The 27,900-nt window shown below is 36.4% G+C and overlaps 1 protein-coding gene across 1 annotated transcript in view; it reads left to right on the top strand.

The window, feature by feature from the left end:
- The window catches only part of CFAP47 (cilia and flagella associated protein 47), a 359,445-nt gene extending 332,797 nt beyond the window's left edge, over positions 1–26,648 (top strand). Inside the window, exons 61-64 of the mRNA XM_075430383.1 lie at positions 2,532–2,703; positions 4,025–4,186; positions 12,939–13,107; positions 23,365–26,648. Of these exons, the coding sequence (XP_075286498.1) occupies positions 2,532–2,703; positions 4,025–4,186; positions 12,939–13,107; positions 23,365–23,574 (713 nt within the window). The 3' untranslated portion in view covers positions 23,575–26,648. The remainder of the gene's footprint in view (positions 1–2,531; positions 2,704–4,024; positions 4,187–12,938; positions 13,108–23,364) is intronic.
- The last annotated feature ends 1,252 nt before the right edge of the window (positions 26,649–27,900 follow it).

Here is a 27,900-nt window from a genome sequence, read left to right as displayed (position 1 = left end):
TCAGATGTGGTTAAAACTCTCCCTGCTGCTCTCTATTTACAGAACAGAGGTGGATTAATGGGGATATACTTCATATCTGCATGTGTATTTTACAATTTGCATTAGATAAAATAAGGATTTTACCTGTATTAAAATGGAGATATTTAAAAATAAAACTAGTGAATGAAAACATACAAAGAGCTGGACTAAAGGGTCCAGGCATATCTGAATCACATGCTAAATTGTATTTGGCATTAGTTTAAAGAAAATGTTAATTCTTTCTCCAATGTTTTATTTTTTTCACCATTTTAGTTGAGACTTGAAATTCTGAGAGTCGAAAGAACTCTGAATATTTGACAATTTGGATAAGTTTCTAGCAATGATTCACAACCTTTTTTTTTGCCTCTAACTTCTGCCAGTTTGTTTAGGAACATGTGTATTATGGAATTGTCAAGAATCAAATATTAACATATTCACTGAGGCTTCCTGTAGTATGATCATATAGTAGTCTTCAGGGCAGCTGTGACAAAAATCTAATTTCATTTTTCTTTTTCTTTTTTGAACAATCCTAAACTAGATCAGCAGTGTAGATCAAAACTAGCTCAGGGACCAGCATAATGATGCTTTCAAATATTGGCACTTATAAATGTGTTATTTTTCCTTAGATGTTGTAAATATTAAAATATTTTAACTAATTACTTATAATATGAGCATAGAACAGGTTACAAAACATCCTGGAGGAGAAAAAAAATTAGAAATATTTAATTGACTGTGACTAAAAGGTACTATATACATATGTCAAACCAAACCTAAATGTCTTTGGATACTAAAAGCAGCATGTAATTCCCAACATTTTGTTCCTAGCATCTGAACTATGTAATAAGCTTTTTCTGAATAACATTGTGTGATATAACTGCTGAAAGAAACATCTGCTCAACAGTTGCAATTTTCTTACTGTGGAATGCTCCAAATGATGTCATTTTTTCTCTTCTGTAAGAAGTTAATTTTTATGTCTGAATCTTCATGTTTTGGCATTTGTTTAGGGTGACTACTACAAGCCTTGGGCTGTGCTGGAATCTGAATGCATGGCATAAACATTATTTTTCAAATAGAGCAACAACAAAGCATGTAACAATGTGGGATGATCCCAGGAATTTTATGAAGTGTAGGAAAAATGTTCATGTTTAATTTTGTTATAACAAAGTACATTTATTATAATAAAGTACATTTATAGTAGATGGATTAATGCATTGAAATCCTGTATATTCAGTACTCAGTGTGTATCTACTGTGACCAATAATCCTGTATATTGGTAATAAAATTTTACTTATGTCTGTGTAACTCTTTGATCTAGCATAAATTGTACAGATGTCTGTGTGAAGTATCTACTTTAAAGAGTCAGAAATATTTCAATATAAGTGGCTACATTTCTTAGGGTTAATTTGTGTGTTACAAAAACATTGACAGCAAAAGTTGAATGAATTAGAAAGAAGGAATCCGTGTGTTTCAGAAAAGCGAAAAGGACTACAAGCATAGGAAGGCATCTCCACACTCACTGACACTGGGTAGCATTACAGATTGGAGAAAATGAAGTAAGGTTTTGTTCAACTATCTCACAATGCATGGTTTCTTGAACTTTATGTACAAATAAATATGTGGTCTGTGTTTTAGAATTCCGAGTTGCAAGGCCTTGGGAATTAACTCTGCAGCTGAGTGGCACCCTATAGCTAGTATACACAGCAACAGACACATAGGAGTTCAGCACAACACATTGTACTAAGCTGTGCAACTTCAAAATGTGCCCTGAGATATGTGGTCATAGTAAAATGAAATTAAATGTAAAATGAAATCTCCTGTAGGATTTAGTGGTTGTGGTAACAGACTTTTCATCCAGAAAATATGTAAAATTTTTAAATTGAGCAGCAGCTTGAGATTCTTTTCCTCATAGAAATGTTCCCTTCTGTGCACAAATTACTATTGTATATTGAATATCACAGCTTTCTTCATTACAGCTGGAGGAAACATTTGATTCAAGAAGCTCAGCTGTTTATTCTTATGTCATTACTACTTGGCCTTTTCATAGTTGCTACAGGGAATAAGAGAAAAGGCTGCTAATGCCATCTTCACTATTTTTCTGTAGACTGTTTCTCAGGCTTGCAGCCATCAATGGCACTGATGTCCTTAATGACTTTTTTTTTCTTCAATGGCATTACTCAAAAATAGTATTACATTCTTGCAATTTTCATTTGGCTGATGAACTAGAAATATCTCACTGTAATGTAGAAATGGTAGCCAGAACAGTGTTTCTATTACTGCTCACTTCTTCTAGGGATGTTTTCTAGCTTCCATTTTGCTAGAAACCATGTAGCCTGTCATATGAAACTGGAAGATTTTGCTATGTGGTCAGGAGCAAATCACTCAAGTTTTGGGTAATTACTAGTTTTACTTCTTTGTCATTTTTAGTAACAAAAGAAGGAATTGTAACTACTAGCTAGCCAACTGTGTGATGTTATAGTGCACACAGACTGATCTTTTTCTCTTTTATCATTTAGGTTTTTCTACAACAGTAGAGTTTCTGTATGAGTTACAATATCAATCAAATGAAATTAAATCTCAGCTTGAATCTTTGGTTGGTATGCATCTAATTCAAAGAGAATGGGATACAGAATCTGGAATTGTAACACTGATCTTTAATATAGTGTTTGCACCTAATAAACCAATGAGGTGAGTGCCTATTCCTTATTACCAACAGAATATGCAATAAAGTCTTGTCTTGTCACCCTTAGCCGTGTAAGCATCTCCCTGCATTGTTTTCCTCATTTTGTTTTCACCTCTGAGATTTATTATTTTAGATTTTCTCACTTGTTGCTTCTCAGTATGATGTCTTTGATATTAAAACTAACAGTGTTTCTTTTTGATGCCTGCTAGATGGTTCTGTTGAAGTTCTACTGCCTTAGTCTGTGTGTGCATCAATTTACTTCTAAACTTTTGAAATTAGTCTCTAGTGCCCCAGTAACAACAGTGCACAGGAAAATATTATCCTCTTTTATAGCTACGATGTGAAAAAAGATGGATTTGCTGTCATTTACGTTAGTACATCCCACCTATTTGGAAAGAAACTGTGAAAGGGAGATCATTTTGGAGAGACAGGAAAGTTGCACCTTCCTTTTGAAGCCATCAAATGTGTACGGGGAGGAAAGAAGCTTCAGTAAGATGCAGGCACACGGTGAATTCAGAGGCTTAACTTACTGGGAAGATTAGGGAGCAGTCACTGCCAAATATCATGGGTTGCATGCAAAGATGGTGTTGTTAGGATGCACAAAGGGACTAAGATAAACAAAGAGTAAACCTTCAGCAAAGACTATCTACCCACCCCATGCAGCATCATTGTGTCAGAGGGGAGGTTAATTTAGAAACCTTTTTTATTTCTACTTTGTACTTTTTTCTTTTATTATTTTTTTGGGGTTTTTTTTTTTTATCTTTGTGTACTTGAGACCTGCCAGGCTTCATATAGAGGACTCAATGACTGCAATTAATTAGTTTCTTTGTCTTCAGAATCTACAGCACCAACGTCTTAGAAGGTCTGAAGACTTCCGAGTCTGGAATTTTTCTTAAATACGTAGACCTTTGTCAGATCTGTTTGATTCAAATATGCACTGCTAATGTGTTCTGCACCAAATTCTCCTCTAACACCACAGTAAATAAAAAATCATGAGTAAACCAAATTGAGTTAGCAGATTTAATTCAACAGAGAAAAAGCAGAAAAAGAATCAGATCTCATGGCAGTGCCCATCATTTTGCTTTGATATTATGTCCTTTCTTGTACTTTACTATAAAGACCATGTGCTATTTAGTCTACATTCCAGTCGAAGTGCAACTGGTATGTACTATGCCACGTAAAATTAATGATGTATTCCAATTCTGTATTGTCATTTTACTGTAGTATAGTTCTAAACATTTGAGGCTTGTTTTGGACATTAATTTACTCAGTTTATGTTTTATAATGCTGTTCTATGTATTGTATGTTTTTATCTGAAATTTTCAGGAATGAAGCAACTCTCGTAGTACAATGCGCTACAGGAGGTGTTTGGAAGTTTCCAATGCTGTTCATTGCTACGGAGCCAGAAGTGGATGATGTCATCAACATTGAAGCTGTTGGCCTGAATAAGGAATCTATAGTTGGCTTTAAGCTTACAAGCCAAACAAGGTAAAAATACTTATGATAAAGTATTTATGCAGATTTTGAAGCTAGAACTCGCACTCAGATTGGATAGGATAAGTTTGGGCAATAGAAATATAACTGGGCTGCAGCCTTTTCAATAGTACATCATTAATTTCAAGTCTTTCATTGTATACGTACCAAATGTGATTTTGAGTCTGTAGCATTGAAAACAGAAGCATTCTACATTTAGATTCTAGCTCCTCGAGCAAATTTGTGGAATAGATCCAAATGTTCATGTTATGACTTTAATGTTATACCCTAAAGTGCTTTTGTGTGTTAAAATGTGTGATACAATGTTAAGGAAGGTGTGTTGTGAAATTAAAGTCTCAGTATTAAAGCCTTAATGTTTTTACAAATAGATAGTTTTTCAAAGTACTTTATACTTACACCAAGTTAAGAACAATCCTTTGCATTGTGCTTTAAAAATTTTTAAATGTGTCATTTTTTTAAGTTTTCCTGTTTTATTATATAAGCATATTATGAATTCATCTCTACCCTTTCACTAGATAAAATAATTCGTTGATTAGTATTTTGTTACTCTCCTTTTTAAAAGAAGTCTCTGTTAATATATTTTTTACATACTTTTCATTATTTTCTCAGAGTTTCATAATGTTACAGCAAACCCATAGTGTCATTTGTGTACAGCACAAAGTGAAGGAATAAATTGTGTAGTACTGATAGCTACATTATAGAATAGTAAACAGCGAACCTGAAAGAATAATGATGTTTGCAGTCTGATTGCTTTAGAAGTTCTAAAATTTCATTTTTTCTTTAAAAATTACTGTTTTACTGTATATCTAGAAAGTGTGCCAGATATGCTGATTGATAGTTGACTTTCATTGTACATACATGCTTTTGTAGCACCCCCAGCAGGAAGTGTCCACGGTTCCAACTGATTTTTTTTAAGCGCTTATCTCCAAAAGCTGTTCATGTAAGCACAGTTGTTCCAGCTTTTAGATGGCTGTCAGTGATGGTAATTACCAAGGACTCTGAAAAAGGCTCCTATCATAGTGTTCAAGTTAACAGCTTCAATAGAATGCACTGTTTCAGGAACAAAAGTGAAGCAATTGCTCTGGCAATACTGTAATCTCCTGGTAGGTGTTCTGATCGTAGTGAAGAGACCTAATGTTCTCCAGAAAGGTATTATAAAACCTGAATCATTATAGTTATATAAAGAAGGAGCCATGATGGAAGATGGATTCCCTTTTTCCCTTTAACAAATTCCAACTTTATTTTACATAACAAGGGTTTCCCCCCCCTGCATTTAAAATACAGAATGTAATGCTTGCATGTACTGAATAAGCTCCGTGTTGAAAATAGTGCCAACAACTGCTCTGTAATTTTTGTATTGCTGTATCTTATCTTTGATTTGCTTAGGAACTTTTTGTGGTGTAGGTTTTGTTACAAAAATAGAACAGTCAGCCAACAAACATTTAGCATACAGAATCTGCAGTTTAAAAGCAATTACACAAGAAAAGCGTATATTACAGATGTAATTTAATGGTTGAATAACTCAAATGACTTAGATAAAAAAATAAAACCATGAAATATTAAAATATGAATTAAGAGTTTCAGTTTGGATATGGAGTGTCATCCTATAGACTTTTCCTAGAAAAAATGATGAGCCCTGCGGAGTTTTTCCTAAGAAAACAATTAGCAGCACAGTCCCACAGAGAATCAGTTCTGGTACTTGAAGAAAGGTGAGGTTTTTCGCACCTTGCATATAGATGCTTTTTGTCTGTCTTTCTTATGCTGGATAGTACCTCATGGCACTGCTACATTGAGAGTAAATGGGGGAGAAAGAGATGTATTTATTCTAGAAAGGGACTCTGCAGCTGCGTCTTTTTTGTCTCTCTGCTACATGCAGGACAGAGTGGTTGCACAGCATCACTGAGAAGACCTGTACATCATTATGGGCTAGCAGCGTGCGTAGTGATGCAGCAAAATATTTGAGAACCACAGCCTCCCAAAAAGGCTCGTTATCTTATTAAGGACAGATCACGATTCTCTTTTATATCCCAAGTTGAATGAGCATCTTTAGTGATCCACAGAGCACCTTTGGTGACCACTACAAAGCTATGAGGTTGATGGTTTTAGCTTTCTTTTTCTTTTCAGCTACTGCAACTCAAATGTGGGCTTCTCCCTTTAATTCCACTCCTCTCCTCCCCAGCAAAATCCTCACCGTGTAGGAAATATTTCAAACTGAATTAATGATTTTCCAGTTTACCCATAACTGCATTTGATGTGCTTGCTTGAGAAATGATGAACAAATTGGAGGCAGTTGCTACACTGCTCACAGTGATCTGTGATAATGAAAGTTCTGAGAGTCCATGCAAATATGTAATGCACTCTCCCTTTCAATACATTTAAAACTGACACATACTTATGCCCCCAATGAAAGACAGCCCAATATCTGCTTCAATAAATAATGAAAGACACTGAGAATACAGCCACACAGTTTTGTTGTGTGAAGAAAACTCATTTATTTTTAAAACTTGTCTGCACCTAGGACTGTTGTGATATGTGAGTAGTCCAATATTTTACTTTGAGCTTTACAAATTCAAAAGGGGTATATTGTTGAATGGTTTATTGTAATGGCATTAAGAATGGTTAGAGTTAAATAAGCAGTTTTCACTTGTTGAAGAAGAAAAATCTGCTATTTTTTAACATTCATACATGACCTTCTTTGGGTTTTGTCACAAATGTAGATTTAACTCAACACCACCTGAAATCATTGGCAACATTTCCACTGAGGTGATTGGCTTTCGTACAATCCTCTAATGTTTGTGTTAACGACAGGGTTTGTTTTAACACCAAATGGATTATTGAATGACAGTGGTTTACAGAATGACAGCAGTATTAACCAAAAATAGTAGATAAAATTTTATCCCTGAAAATAAATATTATAGAAACTGGTTTGATATCCAGTTCAAATTATTGGTCTGTTATTTTATGCTAATATCTGTAATTGGAATAGAGACTAAAAATTCCAGAAGTGATGCTTTGCTTAAGAAAACTAGTCCTTTCCGTATTTTTTTTACTGATTTTTTGGGATCAGAACAATTGTATGAATACAGAACTGGGTTTTGGGGACTATTTACTGCTATATATTCCAGTACAGAGGTATTTTGATGGTTGGATATATTTCCTCACATGAAAATACTAATATCTAGCTACAGCAGAATGTTACCTTGTTTGTTTTCTAGTGCAAATACTTCAGTAGCCAACATGAAACGTGGATAGATACATATGAACGCTATGTTAACTTCAAAATTTTTTGTAAACTGCATTACTTGTTAATCTTTAGTCAAGACATTGTATAAGTCCCTCCTGTTCTTTCTTTCTGCTTGTATGTCATACACAGAGCCTCCTTTCACCAACCTAATTCTAGCTTTCCAAGTACCTGTTAGTGATTGTTTTAACCATGTATTACTTCCCCTATACAGTAAAATTTTATCCATCCTTCCATCCCCACGTCTCATTCCAATCCTGTGTTTATCACAAACAGGATATTTGTTACATTGAGGAAAAGTCTCAGATCAACTCAAATTCTGCTTCATAAAAACCTACTTAGTCAGTACCTGCTATTACAAAAGCAGTGTGATATCAATATGGTCTCCATGGAGTAGAATCTTCAAAATCCAAGGCTCCACCCAATTGTAGAAATAGAGCTAGAATAAAGAGAGAACAAAAGAAGTGGACTGGGGAGAAGAAAAGAAAGATTAAATCAGGCTTTAATATGAATGCATGTGCAGACCTAGTTATCTTAACCTACATTTTGTATTTTGAATACCACTCTGGAGATTTTGCTTATTTCTTCCATGCATTTCCTAGTGCCTAGAATAAATGTTCAATTAAAAAAATTTCTTGATCACAGAAAATTAATTTTAATGCTGTCTGAAGACTAGCGAATAACATTTTTTTTCTGTACCCTCCCTAATTGTGAAAGAAAAACAGAAAAAATGTTTACAGTTACAACTTTGAGAAATATTTCAATTTTACTGTAATTACTGCTGTATTTCATTAGAATTATGATGAAACAGCATTATGTATGCTGCCAGAAAAAGCATTCATTAAGTTCTCAACACGTGCACCCTCTCCTCATCCTCTCTCATGTCACTGTGCATGTTACAGGCCTGGATTCCTATGCAATCTCTTTGTTACCAGTTCTGCAAAATTCTACGATTAATCTAAAATGCAATTAGAATACCTTATCTTAGCATCTCCAACATGCTGCGAAGAACAAATATTGACGGAGTTCCATTTTTTGGTGTCTGAATGGAGACTAGTGGAAAATACTGTAAAGGTACACATGCAGCAGAGCTTCCAAGAAGTTACGATCATCCTGAATAATATGATGCCTGACATGACACACATTTAGCCAGGAGTTGTATCTAGTCATGGCACCTGGACCACTTTTAGCAGAAAAAGTCAGTTTGCCAGTCTGCAAATATAGTACCCCTGGGTAGAACAGGAATGAGACAGAAATCTTAACATCTTGTGAAGACAAAAACCCCTACCTCCTGCTTTGGTTTTACAACATGTACACAACGAAAGTGATGTTATATTTGGTAAAGCATTCCCCAACAATCGTCAAGCAGTGCTTCATATTTTCTGAAAGTCCTTTAATTCTGAAGCAGTTTTTCCGAAGCTATAGAGTAATAATCGGAGTTTTATCTTTTCTGATGTCCAGAGTTCAGAATTTAGAGTGGTCGATAAAACTGGAGTTGGTTTTTGTATGAAACATAACAAATTTTAATAAATAATCAGGATTTCATTATTTTTTCCATTGTTTTTTCTTTTGTTGAAAAAAAATATTATCTGCATCACACCGTCACTAATAATTTTACAGAATTTGACAACTGCATGCAGTTAACAAACTTCATTACATAATAACTGGAATTTCTTGTGTCATCCATAAGATGTTAGCTACAAATTACAAGAAGTATGTTTAGTTATGATTAACTATTTTTGGAAGTACATTGCAAGATTTTTAAACTGTATCCCTTATTTACTTAAGCAGTTATACACTTTATAGATTAAAAAATTTTGTTATTCTTTTCTTGAAAAAAACACATGTGATCAAAAGCACTATTTTTTTTATGTATAGTTTCCAAAATGCTGAGTTTTGTAAAGGAACAAATTTCCACAGCGAGAAGTTACTGCTTCACTCATTTGAGGAAGAGTAAACATTAAAGCTATTTTGAGCCTTAATTTAATAAAGGCTTATATTTTCAGATTTGCTGTGTATTTTATAAGTTTTACAATGAGATCTCTATGGGAATATAAATTTTAAGGTTTTCTTTAATTGAAGATGTAAGGTGTTATTCTTTTTTAATTTACTGCTTTTGAAATTATCTAACATGAGAACACTGATGAGCACAGACAGCTATTTAAGAACAACACTAAGAACAAGATTAAAGGAGTAATTATAAATATGTCTATTAAATACTAGCTCAATTTCCACTCTTTCTGGTTGCCAGGATTTAATTGTCCAATTATTATTTATATTCAAATTAATATTTATTCTTGTTCATTATTTGAATAAGGGCACAGTTCATATTGTCTGATAGCAATATCAAACCATTATGACAGGAGTTATGGAAAATGCAGGTGGGAAGACACATTTGCCTTCTCTGGTTTATGTGGCCTCTGCCCTTGTTTTTACTAATTCATTTGCGCTTGGTTCGTATGTGTTTTCAAAACTCTACACGTCATTAAACTTTATTGAGCATGGTAGTATCTGCCACCCTTGAGTTAAACAAAGCCTTCTTGAAAAAGTATAGACTGCCTCATCACTGTCCTTCATGGCTAAGAAATGACAAGTCAAACATTGGCTCCAGAGCTATTTTACCTGAACCAGTAATCTAAAAGGAGGAATTAATTTTAAAACATTTTAAACCTTATAATAATTAATTTTTAAGTCTACATTAAGTAAACATACACTGAAAACAAAAATGTCTGAAATTCAGGTGCTGTACTGAGAATTTTATCTCCAGCTTTCTCTGTGCTTTAGAAGATGAGAAGGACAAGCAATTTACTTATGCTTTGCCAGAATTTCTATTTTTCTCGTTTGGGCATGGCTCCCACTTTGAGGAACATTTGGCATCCAGTAACTGACTCAACTCTTTTGTTGAAAACTGCCAGGCTTTGTGGAGGGTAGGGCAGGGCAGAGCAGGGAAGGGAAGGGGAGAGAAGGGAAGGGGGAGGTTTTAGGTGTGATTATATGTGTTTGTGTAAGCACGTATGTGTGCATGTGTATATGTATATATTTTACTCAAAACAGAAAAAAATTACAGCTGCCTCTAGTACCTTGTGCCAATGCTGTCAAGAAGCGGGCAGATTTTCTTTAAAGCTTTTTTATTAGTTTTTCTCCATTTTTCTTTATGAAAATTAGAATCTGACAAGATTGATGCCATAAGATTTTTAGTCTGACTTGGCAAGTATCTTGTGTGCACAATTATAGGTCAGTTTTGTCACAGTTTCATTTTAAACTGTCTGGTCCCCTTGTCAAGACTAAAACTATAGCTTTTTCTCCTGTGTGTTTTCTGACTAACTGTTTTGATCATTTACAGTTTCTGAAAAAAGGTGCTGTTGTATCACATCCTGCTAAGATGCAATTTCTGCAGGAATAAAGTCCTTATTTTCTTGTGTTTTCTGTGCGTGCAGCCTGTCCCATCTCCCTTAGCGTTTCAGCATTGCATCTGTAGTCTAAGTCACGATCTTGCACATCTTACGAAGACACAAATTGCTTATTAGGGGTTATCATCCCGAACTACTTACCAGAAACCAGACTGAAGATGGGAGACAGAGAAAATGCTGTCTTAAAATGTTCCTAAATCTAGTCTATAGAATAATGATGTTGGAAGTGAAGCCCTGTGCTCAGGTCTCTATTTCCAGAACCAGCGTTTGAATATTCATCTCAGATGTTTTTGATGAGTGCTCTACTCTGCTGCTCAGTCTAAGAGTCATCACTTCTTTCCCATCCCATGACTGCACTTTGTGTGTAATAGGTATGCTCTAGGCATTCACAGCTGAGCAGTCCTTGTGGGAAACACAGAAGTGAAAATTCAAGGCTTAGATGGCATGTAGATGGGAACTTAGGCAGTAGCAGGCTTAGAGCTCATGACCCAGGGCTATAAACTCAGCTGCACAACTTTATGTACCACAGAAAGAGATTGTCAGCATAAGCTTGCTGTCACAATGCCTGAAGTGTGGTTTCAGACATTCTGTGGTTTTGCCCACCTTGCTGTCATCTAAAAGAAAAGCTAGGCTAAATCTGCTAATGCACGCGAGTCCAATGGCACTGCTAAACGTCAGTTAATTTTTTTTGAGGAGGCAGAAGCTTTTTGGTTTCCATTTTCTGCAGTAGTGCTATTTGTTTCTACAAACTTACAGTGTGACCTTTTTTCATGAGAATATTTTGAACTTAAGAAAACCTTTCGTGAGAACATATTCGAAAGGAGAGCTATTTTTAAAGAAGATGACATAGACCCAGCACACTGAATAGCACTTGCCCGGGAAATGTGGGACATTTCCGTAGAGATGAATTGTCATAAAATATTAAATTTCACTTCTTTGTATTTTCTTTGAAAAGCAGTGTTATTTCTGGTGTAACAATCCGTGAATAAACAGATTTGAACAGCTTTTCATTGAGATGCTGTTAGTTTTTCATTCTTCAGGTTTTCTCAACTAAAAATGTGTTCCCTCTAATCATGCTTGGTACTTGCTCTGCTATACTGTGCCAGGATGTTGCAGATTAGTTTTTGACCATGCAATTGTATTCCTAGTTTCAATTTATTTTGTTCTCTTGCTGTCCAGATAACAATAGAGTTGTCCTCAGCAACACATATCAAGAATAAAAGGAGAATACCTGACCAGAAAGTACAAAAACATGTATTCTTTTCATGATGAGAATGTCTATGACAAGGAATCCTAGAAGAACAGTGATAGACAGGCTTCAGTTTGGTATTGGCCTAAGACTGTTTTGTAGTCCTCAGCCACTGTCTTTACCAGGAATAAGACATTTTCTTTGAGAGCAACAGTACAGACATGAAACTAGCAATTAGACAAGATCTGCAGTACCTGTAACAGTAACTTATGAGATAAGAGATATACGATAATATTGATAGAGGAACCTAATTATTGTAATAATGTGTTTATTTATGGGATACGAAAAATTTGGAAAACAGTGATAGAAAACAGTCATTTTCCATATGTTCATTTCAAGGCTTTCAGAACTCCCTTCCAGTCTAGTAACACTCCACCAGATTGAAAATTCAGTTCTAGTAACAAAACTTAATAAAATGGGTGGCTTGTCAGTTTTATTTGATTAGAGATTGGAAAAGTGAAGACTTAATAGGAAAAGTGGATTTTCACTCTGACGTGGAATTTATTTCTGTTATTATTATTATAACTTTACAAGTCAGATGATTCTTTTCTTTTTAGTGGCAAATGCTAGCATTATTCTGTAGTGGTTACAATATTTCTAAAAGCATGTGAGTATGTTTGAAATGGAAGACCAGTATGCAGGTCCCTGTGTATAAAGATTATAAATATTTATAAATAAATCTAAATAATCACTACACAATATTTATTCTGTAAGTAGGAATGCTATTATTGTTCTATAGACATTCCATGGACTGCCAAGTCCACATGGTGGCCGAAGTGTTTGATTGTAGATAAATTGTATGAATATACCATACAAGGCACAACAGCCTCTTCTGCTTCTCTGTAGGAACCCAGAGCCATTCACTGCATACTTCCTGGCGGGTAGCGATCCGGAGTTCCTTGTACTGCCGCGAGCTGGCGAACTTCTTCCAGCAGGCACTGTGGGAACCCATATAACGGTGGGATTCAAGCCAAGGATGTATGGCAAGAAGCATACAGCAACACTTGTAATTCAGGTAGGCCTTCCTGAATGCAATACACAAATATACCTTCAGGACTGGAAAGAAAAAATGAAAGTTTATACAAAAAAAGCAACATTGAAACACACAAATGCATGCACCATGATTATTTTACTGCTCTTCAAGATGGAAAAGAATAAAACTAAATTTTGAAACTTAACTGATGACAAGCTGGAAATACATATTATACTTTAATTTCTACGTTATCCCTTTGCCAGCATCACCAGAGACAGACACTTATCTCGGTGTGTTTGCCCCAACTCCGTGGACAACAGGACAGAATGAGTTTTCATGGAAAATCAAAATAATCATGTTAAGAACTGGTGGAGAATGAATCAGTAATTGACCTAGGTTATTGATTTTACTTTTGTTATGCCTCATGTATTGTTTTGAAAAATGAGATGGTTAAAACAAAGTTGATAAAAGATGCATAGCAAATGACTATAGTGTTTTATTTCTCTGAGTGACAACTTATGCAAGAGTGAACAAGAAATTGAAATCCTGGAAAAGCAAGAAGACCCTTTAATCCCCCCCACTTATTTTCTGTTACCATATTAGACATTTGGTTAATTTAGTCTTTTTACATAAACAGCAGTGATGTTTATTGCTCTTCCATTTGGAAAAGAAAATTACTGACTGAATTTATTCTGTGTTCATTTATATTTGCATAATGCTATATGACACATCGACGGAGCTCAGAAACTTCTAATGTAGTTCTGGAACTGAACTCCTGTTTTAGGCATGACACGTGTAAATGTACTAGTCATGCTTATCTTTGGCTTAACCTCCATCACTAACAAAGAGCTTTAACATAATAAATTTGTCTGGAATGGGATAAACATGGTGGTTACTAGCCCTATAAGAACTCAGTCAGTAATCCAAAATTTCTTTTTATGAATTTATCAGTATAGATGGGCTTTGAAGTAATTGGATTTTAAACTTACATCTACTCATGTCTCAGTCTCTGTGTGTGATCTACGCAGACAGCTCTTTACATCTCTACCTTTGGTACTGTGCGTGGGTGTAGGAAGTCACTCATACGTATTACATATACATGTTGGATCACATCATGTCCAATCTATTCTTGTATGTTCAAAATACACTGAGGACTCTTAATGCTCAGAAGTGCAATTTTTTTGACCAATATTACACCATCACATTATGTTAGAGATGTTTTTAACATTCTTACTGTAACTGAAGTATTGAGCTCTTTCAGTAATGTATTGATGAGGCTTGTGTTCTCTGCTCGTACTGTTAGTCCTGCTGTGTACACTAGTGTCGTGGTTTCGCCTGGCTGGATGCCAGGTGCCCACCAAAGCCGCTCTGTCAACTAGACAGGGGAGAAAAAATTCAACAAAAGTCTCGTGGTTCAAGATTAGGACAGGGAGAGATCACTCACCAATTACCATCACAGGCAAAACAGACTGGACTTGGGGAAATTAGTTTAATTAATCACCAATAAAATCAGAGTAGGATAATGAGAAATGAAACCAAATCTTAAAAACACCTTCCCCCCCCCTACTTCCTGGGTTTGACTTCACTCCTGATTTCTCTACTTCCTCCCCTCAAGCGGTGCAGGGGGACAGGGAATGGGGGCTGCAGTCATTTCATCACATGTTGTCTCTGCTGCTCATTCCTCCTCACACTCTTCCCCTGCTCCAGCGTGGGGTCCCACCCACAGCAGACAGTCCTCCACAAACTTCTCCAATGTGGGTCCTTCCCACAGGATGCAGTTATTCATGAAGTGCTCCAGTGTGGGTCCCTTCCACAGGGTGCAGTCCTTCAGGAACAGGCTGCTCCAGTGTGAGTCCCCCATAAGGTCACAGGTCCTGCCAGAAAACCTGCTCCAGTGTGGGCTCTCTGCAGAGTCACAGTCTCCTTTGGGCATCCACCTGCTCCAGCGTTGCTGATGGGCTCGTCTTGGAGCGGTGGGTCTGTCTTGGAGCCGGCTGGCACTGGCTCTATCGGACATGGGGGAAGGTTCTGGCACCTTCTCACAGAAGCCACCCCTGTAGCACCCCCCGCTACCAAAACCTTGCCACACAAACCCAGTACAACTAGACTTACCCCTTTCCTCTCCACACAAGCTTTCATTCCTGTCGTTCTAATGTAAGCCAGAGCATTGACGGAGCACTGGAACAGGCTGCCCAGGGAGATGGTGGAGTCTCCTTCTCTGGAGATATTCAAGACCTTGTCCTCTACAACCTACTGTAGGTGACCCTGCTTCAGCAGGAGGGTTGGACTAGATGACCTACAGAGGTCCCTTCCAATCCCTACCATTCTGTGATTCTGTGATTGGTGACTGCATGTAAGCCTGCTGCTGTGCTCTCGACATAGACTTTAAATAAGACTTGATGCCATGTTGAGAATACCAGATACTAATTTCAGCCTTTCCTGTTAGTTGAAATAACTTTCACTAGTGACCTGAGGGAGACATTTAGTTAGATGGCAAAACCAGTAATAAATCACTCTTTTTTGGAAAAGAATAGTGGAGGTGGTGAAATATAGTTAGTGTTGGACCTAACACCGAAGAACCTCTCTTGCACATATCCCTTCTAGCCAATATATTGGCTGAGGCTTCAGGCTATTTCTGAATCTATGAGAAACTTTCTTTTATTTTATTGTCACCTCTTTTTTGCTGCTGCTGTAGTAAAGGACTACAGCACTCTTGTAAAATTTCCTTTCAGTTTCTCAGGGTAAAATCATAGACCTAACACTAACATATTTTTATTATTAAATTCTATGAATAGTGAGTAGCAGAACTGTCATTTTTGTGTGCTTCAATGAACAGTGATAATTAGGCTGTAAAGTAGCACAGAAGACAGTGTAAAAGTTCTTTGTTTTATGTTGGTCATTACAATTGTGTTGTAAAGTAAAATGGGAGACTGGGATTATGGAGAAAGATCCTATAGTCATCTTTTTCTCATTTGTTGAAAACATTAAGCGCAAATATTGTACATGCAATTTTTTTGGTTTAGTTGCCCTGCTGAGAACCTAATGCTGAGGAACTAATTAACATTAAGATTACAATTTGCCTTTACCAGAATTTAGTGTTTATGTTTTATTAACTGAATGTATATATATAATTGAAATAATGTAGCCTTATTTATATTTTCTGCACACAAATCAGGTACTCCGTAGGATATTTTGTGAATTCTTTAAGACTTTAGTATCTATGAATACTTACAGTAGCTTTTATTAATATCAGAAAACCTTAATTACTTTGCTGAAGCAATTAAATGTTCTTCAACCATCATTACAACTTTTGTTCAGTCAACTACATATCAAAACAATTGAAGTTAGACACTTATTTGAATAGCTGTTAGGAATCTTAATTTAGTAATGAGACACAGAAAATTACTTTAAAAAACTCTGTAGATCAAAGAGAGAAATATAATAAAAAGCCAGAAAAGAAAATAATCATGCTTGATTTTGTGGTTGTGAAAGAGAACACCATAATCTAGTCGAGCTACAGGTAAGAAACAGTAACATGATTCATGAAGAGCATTTTTAAAAAGGTATTATTCCTGAATCAAACTTACACTTGTATAATAGCTTTCATAAACAGCGCAGTTCTAACTGAACAAAAATGTAGTGCCACTAATGATAAATTAATGAAGACAGCATGCATCTTAGATAAGTTATAAAGTGCTCGGAGGAAAAACAGGACTTCCTTGGGCACACTGGTGTCTCAGAGCTAGGCTGTGGTGTGCTGGTAACACTGCGCAGAAAGGTGACATCTTAGGATGGCATGATGCTGCTGGGACAGGGGGATGCTCTGCGAAGGCTTCCTGCGGCAGGAATCGCTGCTGGGCGCAAGGCAGAGCAGCCAGGAGGCTGCCAAATCCTTGGAAAGGCGGCATATTCCAGCTGGCTTAAAGTTAATTTTCTTGCACTGTGCTGAATTCAGCTAGAGACCTAAGCCATTGGTTTGTAATTCATGGGTGAGAGATATTCTAAGGCACAAGACACACAAAGTAAGTCTTAAATTATAAAATAGATGTCAGAGTAATCCAGATTGCAGGTAACATTATGAAGCCCTCCAGAAGTCAGGCTTGTACACCTTTATTACTGAATAATCACTAACTTAGCCTACGGAAGATAGCGTATCAAAACCACTTGTGACACTTTTCCAGAAATAAATGATGCAGTGTGCAAGCCACAGTACCCAGGTGTGGCTTCTCCAAGCTTGACTATGCAAACCTGCATATCTGCACAGCAAATGGTACTACTACGTATTCAGTAGCTTGGTGAAGATATGTTCTGCATTGTTGCTGGAAGATTTGTTAATTAGCATAGCTTAATGTTATTCTAAATTATATCTCTTAAATAGAATGAGCACAGAAAAGTGTAACAAAGTTAATAGGGTAGCTGAAATAGTTTCACATTAAATAAGACATCACCTGTGTCCCTCGCCACTGGTTGATGCTGACCTGAGTTTTATGATTAAAAGCAAAGGTCCAGAAAGTTCATTGCAGTCAGTGAATGTAGTACAACCTATAATTAGCAATTGATACTCAAAATTTGTGGTTCACAAGCATGAGGAAAGGTCACTTTGCTTACTGAGACTATAATTCTCATAAAGCCAAAAAAGGATAACAATATGGGAACCATTACTGTATGAGGGCATTCAGACCATCGCCAATCCTGAAGGAATGGTTGATATTGATTGTATTTCATCTAAACAATGAAGTGAAACATCTAATATTTGAACTGCAGAAGTCAATTAAGCCACTTTTAATTCTATCTGGAAATGTTCCTTTAATCTAAGAAAATGCTTGTTAGCCATCTTCATCCTTAAAAATTGCTCAGAGCCTAGCTGGGCATTGGTCTGCTTGTTGGAGGTGGTGAGTGACTGCCTTTGTATCACTTGGGTTTTGCTGGGGTTTTTTATTGTTTTTTTTTTTCCTCTTTCCTTCACTTATTTAACTGTCCTTATCTTGATCCACGATTTTTCTTGCCTTTGCTCTTCCCTGCCACAGTTTACATAAAGGTTTGGTTTAATTTCTTTCTGTATACACTGATCATAATCTGTTATTTTTTGCTTGTCACCACTGCAGTATAAATTAAGAGTCAGGGAATATTGGATGCACTATCTGCAATTTCCTGTGTTTTAACTTATTTGAAAGTCTTGCAAAATTTATTTGGACTTTCCTGAGTTAACACTGCTTGGAAGAGAATTAGAATACCATTTACTTTAAATTCCTGATACTTGCTCCCAACATTTAATGACCTCCTAATACAGATTTCCCTGGCAATTAATTAGCATTTTACTCAGTAGCACTTCCAGCCTACAGTGAATACATATGGGTGATATGTGTTCTGAAAATTAATCTATGAATCATGAACCATCTGTAAGAATGAGCTGAATACAAGAAAATATACTTTTATGTAAACTGTTTAGTGCCTGTTAACAGTATTTGCTGAATAAATTACACCTTGAACATTACTCAGCTATCAAGATAGTTAAATAACTTGAATAACTTATGATATTGAGTAATAAGTTGCAGCATGCATCTCATTTTTTAATTCTTCAAAATATGGTTCAGAAAGATTTAGCTTTGCAGAAGGCCATTACTCCATCCAGGTGAGCCAAATTATTACTCTCTTTACACTTCAAATAGAATAAAGTCATCAGGAATTTTGAGATATTGGTAAGAGGACTAATTTCAACAAGAAATCCTCCCTCAGACTGTCAAGGAATTCAAGCTGTGGCAGAAGAGATTGCTCTTTCCCTGATGGAAACTTATTGGGTCCAATAATAAGTTCTTCTTCTTTAATTCTGTGGGAAATAGACCTAGAGATGCATTGCAGGGAACCTGGGATTCTTAAATACTTATGTCTATATTAGATACATCTGCTTAACAGAGACTCTTTTTAATATTTCTATTCTAGTAGACTGTAGTAGATTCAATAGCTTAATCTTTAGACTTTGTTACTGCCAGTGCTAGTATTAGAATTGTTCCAAATTTGATACAATAAACTACACTGCCTTAAACATAATAAAAGGAAGAGTTCCTCTGATTTGGGATATTCTGACCCACTGCTTAGGCAAGTAAATACAGTTTGTAAGTCAAGTATTCTATCGTAATTATATGGTCATATATGGATGACCTTTTTCAGTCTCTCTCTCTCCTCCCTGCCACTCCAGAAAAGTCGGAAACTTGATCTGTCTTTTCCTTTGCTGAAGCATGTCTGACCTGGAAACCCAAAGCAGCAGCTTCGAGGCACTTGCACGGATCCTGAACTTGGAAGAATTGCTCTTGCTGCAGTTTTCATATTGGTTAGAATAGTTAAGCTGTACAGCCTTATTCTTAAGAAAATATGGTTTCAGCAAAATTTGAAAACATAACATTTTGCCCTTGGAAATTAAATATTCTAGTAAAATAGACATTTGTGGGTGTCTAAGGTTTTCTGAAAATTACTGAATTCTAGATTGTCTTGAAAATTACTGAATTATAGGTGGTTCTAGTGCTATGCAAAGCACTAACCCAAGTTATGTTAACAGTTACAATAACTCTTTTCCATTTGTGTAACACTTGTTTCCCTTTTAGCAGAAAAAGCTGAACTAAAACAGGAGTCTTTCTTTCAGAAAAGCAGTACATAGATGCACACTTTTTTCACAATGAATGTCTCCAGCTGTCTTGGGTGATAGCACATGATTTACAAGTGGTGGACTACCATAGGTCAAGATGGTAATTTAGGGTGGGGTTTTTTTGGTTGTTATTGCTATTTCTTTTTTTTTCCTTTAGCTTGGTGGATCCTATCTAAAGGGTTCATGTGATAATGCCCACAACATTTTCCCTGTTGAATCCAATAAGTTTCCATCAGGGAAAGAGCAATCTCTTCTGCCACAGAACCACACCTGACTCAGGCTACAGCAGCAACAGAATAGGAGGCTATTTTCACAAAGTCAAGCCATAATTTTTTTTTTTCACAGAGCATACAATCTAAGATACTTGTGCAGCAAACAGGAAATTAGCAAGAGGTTATTACTGCCCAGAAGGCTATACCAATTGTTTGATGCTGATGATAAATTAAGTTGAGAAGTGGCATAGCCCACCACTTTTGTTTAAATCCCACTTCAAACTATTTCTAACACTATAGACAGTAAAGTTACAGTATGTGTGGGTTTCATGAACAGAAATGATTTTTTTTTTGTAACTTGATACTCAGTTTAAATAGTTAGCTGAAACATCTATCAGATCTTTTCTCTGACCTTGAAGTGATCAATGAGACTTGCATGCAGTGAATATGGCCCTGAGGTTAAATTTTCTTTAAACTAAATTGTTCATCTGGCATACAAAAGAAAGATAAAGCGTTTCATCTTGTACTGAAGTTAATGACAAAATTAGCTAACTTTGTGGAGTGATTTACTTTTCTTAAATGACAGCTTTATCTTTGGACATAAGATACTGGTGTTGGTCCATGTCACACCTGCTTTTGCTGCATTTTATCTTTACAGGCAATAGAGTTACTAGATCATTTCACAGTATTAAATAAAGTTGAGAATAAAGATGAGTTAATCTGCCTGTTTTACACAGGAATAATATTCAATTTAATTTAGTAGAATAGTAATGAAAGTTTAAAAAATTATGCATGCATGGTGAAATATCTATTAAGATCTTATGCTTACTAATCTTTTTTGAATAAGGCAATTAATTCAGAAGAAACTATGTAAAATCAGTACTGCCAATTTTAGAGTAGAGGTTTTTAAAAATGTTTCTTTAAAAATACACAGAAAAAAAGTCACCTATTATTTCAACATTAGCACAGAAAAGTATATATTCAGTTACAAAAATACTGGTTAAAACCATGCGTTAAAAAGTAGCACCACAATTAGAGATTCAGATGGTGATGACATTTAAGAGTTGTAAGTGAATGCAGCGTATGTGTGAAACAGTGTAAATGCTGTAGAAGTAAATAGCAGAGAACAAAGCCTGTGCCAAAAGGTTTACAGTTTAATGGTCTGGAACTTCTTCCTGTTAAATAGGCGCAACAGGAGTGCAAAACTGCTTGCAATGATATCCTTTAAACATACTTTAGCAATGACAGGGCAACTATTAGAACAACAGGAAGGAGCATATGAAAGATAACAAGGTAAACATCATAGATTCAAACTTCTTCAGTGGCAAATATAAAACTGATATTTAACAAAAACTTACTAAAATCAGAGAGCCACTTTAGCATTCTTTGTATTCTCTTCTGTATGTTGTTGTAATTATGGGATGACCGTAGAGAGAGTTTGAGAGGGAGAACATAGACTGCTCTTCCCTATGGCTTTTGTAGTGCTTTACCTAGACCATAATTAATTGACAGAATGCAATAAATAACTAGACAAATATACGCATTATGCTTTGAAGATGGTTGCTAGCATTTATGCTATGTGAAAATTTGTCACAATTTGTTTGGATATTGTTGCTCCTCTGTATAGGCCAAATCTTCTTGGTGTACTGACATGGTCAGCAGCAAAGCAGAAGCAGAGCTCTCCAACTGGAATGAGCAAATGGGCCACAGCACCAACCATGTCAGAAGCTGAGCTGTTAACTAAATGCTTGAGGGAAAAACTTGAGCTTTGAGGCTGAATGTTGCACTGATTTCCAGATTGATTTGAGAATATATGCAGCCTTTCTGACCTTTTGTTTCCTTGGATGAAAGATGACACTGACCTTAGGTGTAATGGTTTTATCTACAAATCATTGTTCTAAGGATGAAGTTAGTTCTAAACGGGAGATGAGTTATGTAAAGCACAACTGTTGCTGTAATGCTAAATCTTTATGGATGGAAGCAGGGAGAAAGGTGATCCTACAAGCCATGTCTCTGTAGTTCAGCGCAGCATGATGCAAAAGCCTAGCACCAACAGCCCTGCTCTAGAGCCACAAGCAGCACAGCTGGGTGATTGCAGTGCTGTGCCAGATGTGGAAAGGCAGATGTCGGGAATTTGGAAATATCACTTATTTAACATGACCTCCCTGCTCTGAGTCTGCAAAATCATAGAGTCTGGCATATTCTGTGTACTGCGAACTACGTGCACATGTACTACATACATGCACTATGTTCTATGTTCTATTAAAAAAAAAAAATCACTTATATGAATATATTTTAATAGGCCTACAGCATGCTACATTTTTTACTCAGTTCTTCCCTACAAATTTTGCCTTGGAAGCAAAAAAAGCCCCAAACGTAAAACCTGGGATTTCCAAACGCTGAGTGAGAAGGAATAGATACAGTGCATGCCTGCAGTGCGCATGCAGTGCTTTGTCTTTCTTTTGTGTAGTATAAAGCTGGGCATAATGACAAATCATTTGAAATCTTTGGGTTTTGTAATATTGCTGTTGTTTGTTTGTGTGTTTTTTTTTAAAGAAAAGGAGAACGGAAAACTAAAAAACATGAATAGATCTTTTCCTAGATGTAACGACAGGAAAATGCTAAAGACTTGGAATAAAGACCTGCTTTCAAGAAGTGATACATTTTCAAAGAAAAATATCAGAAAGATCTGCAACTGCTACACTTGTGTTTTTAGCAAACAAAATTCTGCCTCTGTTTCATTCAAATGAGACATGGAGATAGACATCAGTATAGGCTTCATATGCATAGAAATAATACTCCTTAAGTATGTATTGATGAGATGTGTAGTAAGAATAAGAATCACGTTCTCGGTAAGAATCAAGTACTCAAGCACTACAAGACATGACATAGAAACATATTTTCCATTCCTAGAGATCAGTTGTAAACAGAAAGCAAATGAAGAGGGTCATTTTCAATTCACATAAATATTCTTCAAATTAGAGATTTCAACATGAAGCTGCAATTCTCTTGTGCATACTCAGACTCATTTTCTCTTATTTTTGTTCATTATTTTAATGAACAAATCCACCATTTGAAAATACCATTATTACCAATACCAGAGCTGCAATTAAATCCTACAGTATAAACCTAAGGCATTTATATTGTACTATGGAATAATTACCTTTGAACCGAATAGAGACCCATGGGGTTTACTGAATAAAAAAGGAATTTTAGATCAGCCAGGAAGCTAAATTTCTCGTCTTTGTTATGCCTGGTCCTGAATAAAGTCAAGTGTGATTTCAGTTCTCTGTGTTCCAGGAGTGCAGTTCTCATTTTGTGTTGCTCCAGTACCTTACACAGAAAAGGATAAATATCTTTTGATATCAATGTAGCATGGTAAATCACTGTCAGATTTTCAAGATATTTGAACACTGATATTTTTTTTTCTATGTTCATTGTTTTCAGACACAATCAATGCAGTGGATGTATGAAATCAATGGACTACCTCCACGGACCATACCACCTACAAGGCCAGCAAAAGTAATTTCTACTAACAGTTACATAAGATCAGCCACAGTTCGACAGCGCAATTTTTTACGTGAAAATCTGAAACTTACAACCACTGGAGTGTCCTCACCAATCAAGGGGGCACCTTTGGTCCGTAGATTAAAATAGAGAAAGTTATGATCAGGCTTTCTTTTGGTGGGGAAGCACAATTTTGTCAAATAAATTCTGCAGACAAAAAAAGGATGTGGTTTTTTAATTTGTTTAAAAGCAGATATGGTACGCATTAATTGTATGCTTTGTATGGAAGATTCAGAGTTCCTGAACTCTAGTAAGATCTTATGGTTCTACGAGGGATTTTGGATGCTTACCTAACAGTTTATGTGTATCATACAGATGTCAGCAAGTTCTAATGAGAAAAAACTTGGAGTTGAAAAAATATACTTGAAAATTGGGGAATTCAAACTAATGTTTAGCTTTCTAAGGGATGTTGGTTTAGTAAGACTTTAAAAGGAAGCTTTAATCAATGTTCTGTGTGACATTCAGCATACTACATCCATGCAAACCAAGCAAGCAAAACCAGTCCCTGGTCTCTTTCTAGATAAATACTTACCCAGAGTTTGTAGTATTTTGCTAAAGTGAAACATTTTTACATGTCATATGTCCAGAGCTTGAATGCCTTTCAGATACTCTTGCTTTGACAAGTTTCATTATTATGACATCTTTTCTTTGTCTAAAATAAGAATACTGATTTTTTCATCCCATAACAGTTCAAAATCTCAGATTTGTACATAAAACAGAATGAAAAGAATATGTCTTCCCTCAGTATTTTTGTGTTGAGTAAATTTTATAGAGTGCTTTAAAGTATTGAAATAAAGAAGGCTATGAAAAGTGCGTGAGTAATGGAGGCAGATTTTACATTTTTCTAAAACAAAAAAACCCACAGGTGCCATTTATAGAATGGTTTACGTTGGAAGGGACCTTGAAGATCGTCTAGTCCAACCCTCCTGGCATGGGCAGGGACACCTTCCACTAGGCCAGGTTGCTCAAAGCCCCGTCCAACCTGGCCTTGGACACTTCCAGGGAGGGGGCATCCACAGCTTCTCTGGGCAACCTGTTCCAGTGCCTCACCACCCTCATAGGAAAGAATTTCTTCCTTATATCTAACCTAAACCTACCCTCTTTCAGTTTAAAGCAATTACTGCTGGTCCTGTTACTACAGTCCTTAATAAAAATCTTTCATATAAATCCCCTATAAGTACTGGCAGGCTGCAATAAGGTCTCTCTGGAGCCTTGTCTTCTCCAGGGTGAACAGCTCCAACCCTCTCAGCCTTTCCTTCTAGGAGAGGTATTCCTACTTTGTGTTTTGTGGCCCTACTCCAACAGATCCATGTCCTTCTTGTGCTGGAGGCTCCAGAGCTGGATGCAGGACTCCAGGTGGGGTCTCACCAGAACAGAGCAGAGAGGCAGAATCACCTCCCTCGACCTGCTGGCCACGTTTCTTTTGATGCAGCCCAGGACACGATTGGCCTTCTGGGCTGCAAGCACACATTGTTGGCTCATGTCCAGCTTTTCACCCACCAGTACTTCCAAGTCCTTCTCGGCAGGGCTGCTCTCAATCCCTTCATCCCCCAGCCTGTACTGATACTGGGAATGACCTGAACCATATGCAGGACCCTGTACTTGGCCTTGTTGAACTTCATGAGGTTCACACAGGCCCACCTCTCAAGCCTGTCCTGGTCCCTCTGGATGGCATCTCGTCCCTCCAGCGTGTCAGCTGCACCACACAGCTTCGTGTCATCGGCAAACTTGCTGAGGGTGTACTTGATCCCACTGTCCATGTCGCTGACAAAATTGTTAAACAGTGCTGGTCCCGATACCAGCTCCTGAGGCACGCCACTCATCATGGGTCTCCAGTCATGCTTCCATTTCCATTCTTCCTATCAACAGGTGACTTCGGAAGGGTATTCAAGCTTTCTTTGATCTGGATGTAATGTGGAAAATTAGATCTATGCAGACGTGCTTTGTGAGATCGCTGGACGGGTAACTCCTGCCTGCTTTCTTCACTGAGATTGTTTTTCTTGATTTTACTAATAGAATGTAAATTGTATTTGTGCCTTTATTTTGAAGGCGGAATGCAACAAAAAAATGGCTTGGCACAGATTAAGTGCTTTCTTGGCACAAATACAGAGTAAGCATCATTCCTCAGGAATGGGGAGCCTGAGAACAACCTATGTAGGTCAGTGTAAATGACCATCAATAAAACCATTTTACCGCAATGTGCTTGAGGATTTTGTTTATGCCACACATTTTAGAGAAGCTATTACAGAAAATGTTGGGAACATATAAAACAGCAATGGCACCGTTTAATATCTCCTTCTAAATGCAGTGTGCCCTATTTTAGTCAGAAACCAGGTAATATGAAGCAAGAATAAAATCTGCCTTACAAATTCAGTACAGAACCCAGGAAAGGTATTGTCAATAGTGATGTCTGGTATATAGGTAAAAGACATTAAGAAGCTATTGCAATATTTATCTTAAATGCTACTGGGACCACAAATACAGCTAGAATTCACAGGAAGGCTCTATCTGCATATATAAATAAAGCAAGTGTTTCTCTGACCATAAGAAATCAGAATTTATGGATCAGAAATATGCAGTGGTTTCACAACTGATTATTGCTATTCAGGAAATATTTCAGTGACAAAATTTCTTTGTAAAAGTTTTGTTTTCCTTGTTTCACTTTAAAAAAGTTTTGCTTTCCTGTTTAAAATGACACTTGTTTGCAAGATACTCAAAACTTTGTAATTATACCAGAGCTGGATTAACAGGTGGCCTATAGGTGAAGCACTTAACAGTTAAATGGTGCTCACTCCAGAAATTTTGTTTCACAATTTGCTTGCCTGCACTTGCTGCTACATGTAGTAGATTTCCAAATTCTGTCATACATTCAAACATTAAAAAACCCCATAGGCAAGTATTATGCAATAAATTTATATCATAGGGGCATTTTCAAAGGTGCAGTTTAATTATTGTATCTGTCTTAAAAGGGAGGCATGATCTATGGTTTCTGGACCATATTGCAGGGGTTTGTTTCCACTGTGTACAAGGTCACTTATGAGTTATGTAAAATATGCCATCATCTGTTGAATTGGTACCTAATATTAAAAATGTATTGCATTTTTCTTATTTCTTACAGAGCTTAAACAGAACTAAAAATATTGCTTCTGATATTAAGAACATACTTGCCAAGATGATTTAAATAAAGACTATTGTCTCTGTGTGATTATAACATCCACAATGTTTTACTTATTATTCACATGCATTTATGGATTATACTGAGTGTATAAACTGTCTATTAAAAATAAATACCTTTTTACTTCCTGGCTTGATGTTTTGCGCTTCCGCCAGTGATGTGACTGTATTCTTTGTAAAGCAAGGGCTAGTTCTAAGTATATCTCTTAAAAAAGAGTCTCTAATCAGCAGCACTGGAAGATACCCAAAATGATCAGTTTTATTCATTACCTGCTCCCTCCTTTTTACTAGAATTACTGAGCCACATTGAAAATCCTGGAGTTTCAACTCATTGAAGGAAAAAACTGACATGAGAAAACATTATAAAATGCTGCTCTTGTTATTTAAATTTGGAGAATTCACTCCAAAACTTTTGGACCCACCAGTAAATTCAAGCTTCAGAACAGCAGGGCAAGCTGCTTGCCATCATCCTGCACCCTAAAAATGTAATCTGCAGAGGAGTTTAACTATTGGAGATACATCTAAACACAATAGTTCCAGTTAGGGCTCAGGTCTAAAAAAAGCAGTCCAAGTGATTTAGCTTAGAGCTCATTCTAAATTACTGTTTATTGTCATAATCTTCTTACAAGCAAATGGGAGAGAATGAATACAGCCTTGAGGTTATGGTTTTTGAAGAAGCCCTTGCAGTGTCTGCTATGCCCTCATGCCACATCAGAGCAGCCTCTTGCAGAAACTGGAAGACAAAAAAATTAACTTTGTTTCTCCACATTAGAGGACCCTTTAGGATCCCTTTCTTCTGAAAATGATGGAAAAAAGAGTATCTCCCTTCACATTAATCTGTGCAGATACAGCAGAATCTCAGGGAAGTGAGGGGATATTGGTTATTACGGTAAACAATTGTTTTTAATTTCTCATTGCTAATTTTGCTTAGAGATCTAAAATTACTTGTACTGACCCCACTTATACATTTTGATATATATAAATATCAAAATCACAAAGTAAAAGAAGTTTTTCAAAGTAAATATGACAGTTAAGGCCAATGTCTTAATCATAGTCTTATGTGACACACGAGTCAACTGTGCATCTGCTTGTTACTGGCTTACATGAAATACTAGTTGGCTAACCATGAAGTCACCACCTGTTTGTTTATATATTTTCCTCCCTTGTCTCTTTATGTCTCTCTATAATGATTCAATTTTCAGAGTAATTTAAAAAAAAATTACAACCTTATCAAGCTGCATT

Source organism: Opisthocomus hoazin, chromosome 1 (genome assembly GCF_030867145.1).
Source record: "Opisthocomus hoazin isolate bOpiHoa1 chromosome 1, bOpiHoa1.hap1, whole genome shotgun sequence".
NCBI lineage: Eukaryota > Metazoa > Chordata > Aves > Opisthocomiformes > Opisthocomidae > Opisthocomus > Opisthocomus hoazin.
Note: the sequence above shows the minus strand (reverse complement) of the source record. Positions and strands in the feature narration are given on the sequence as shown.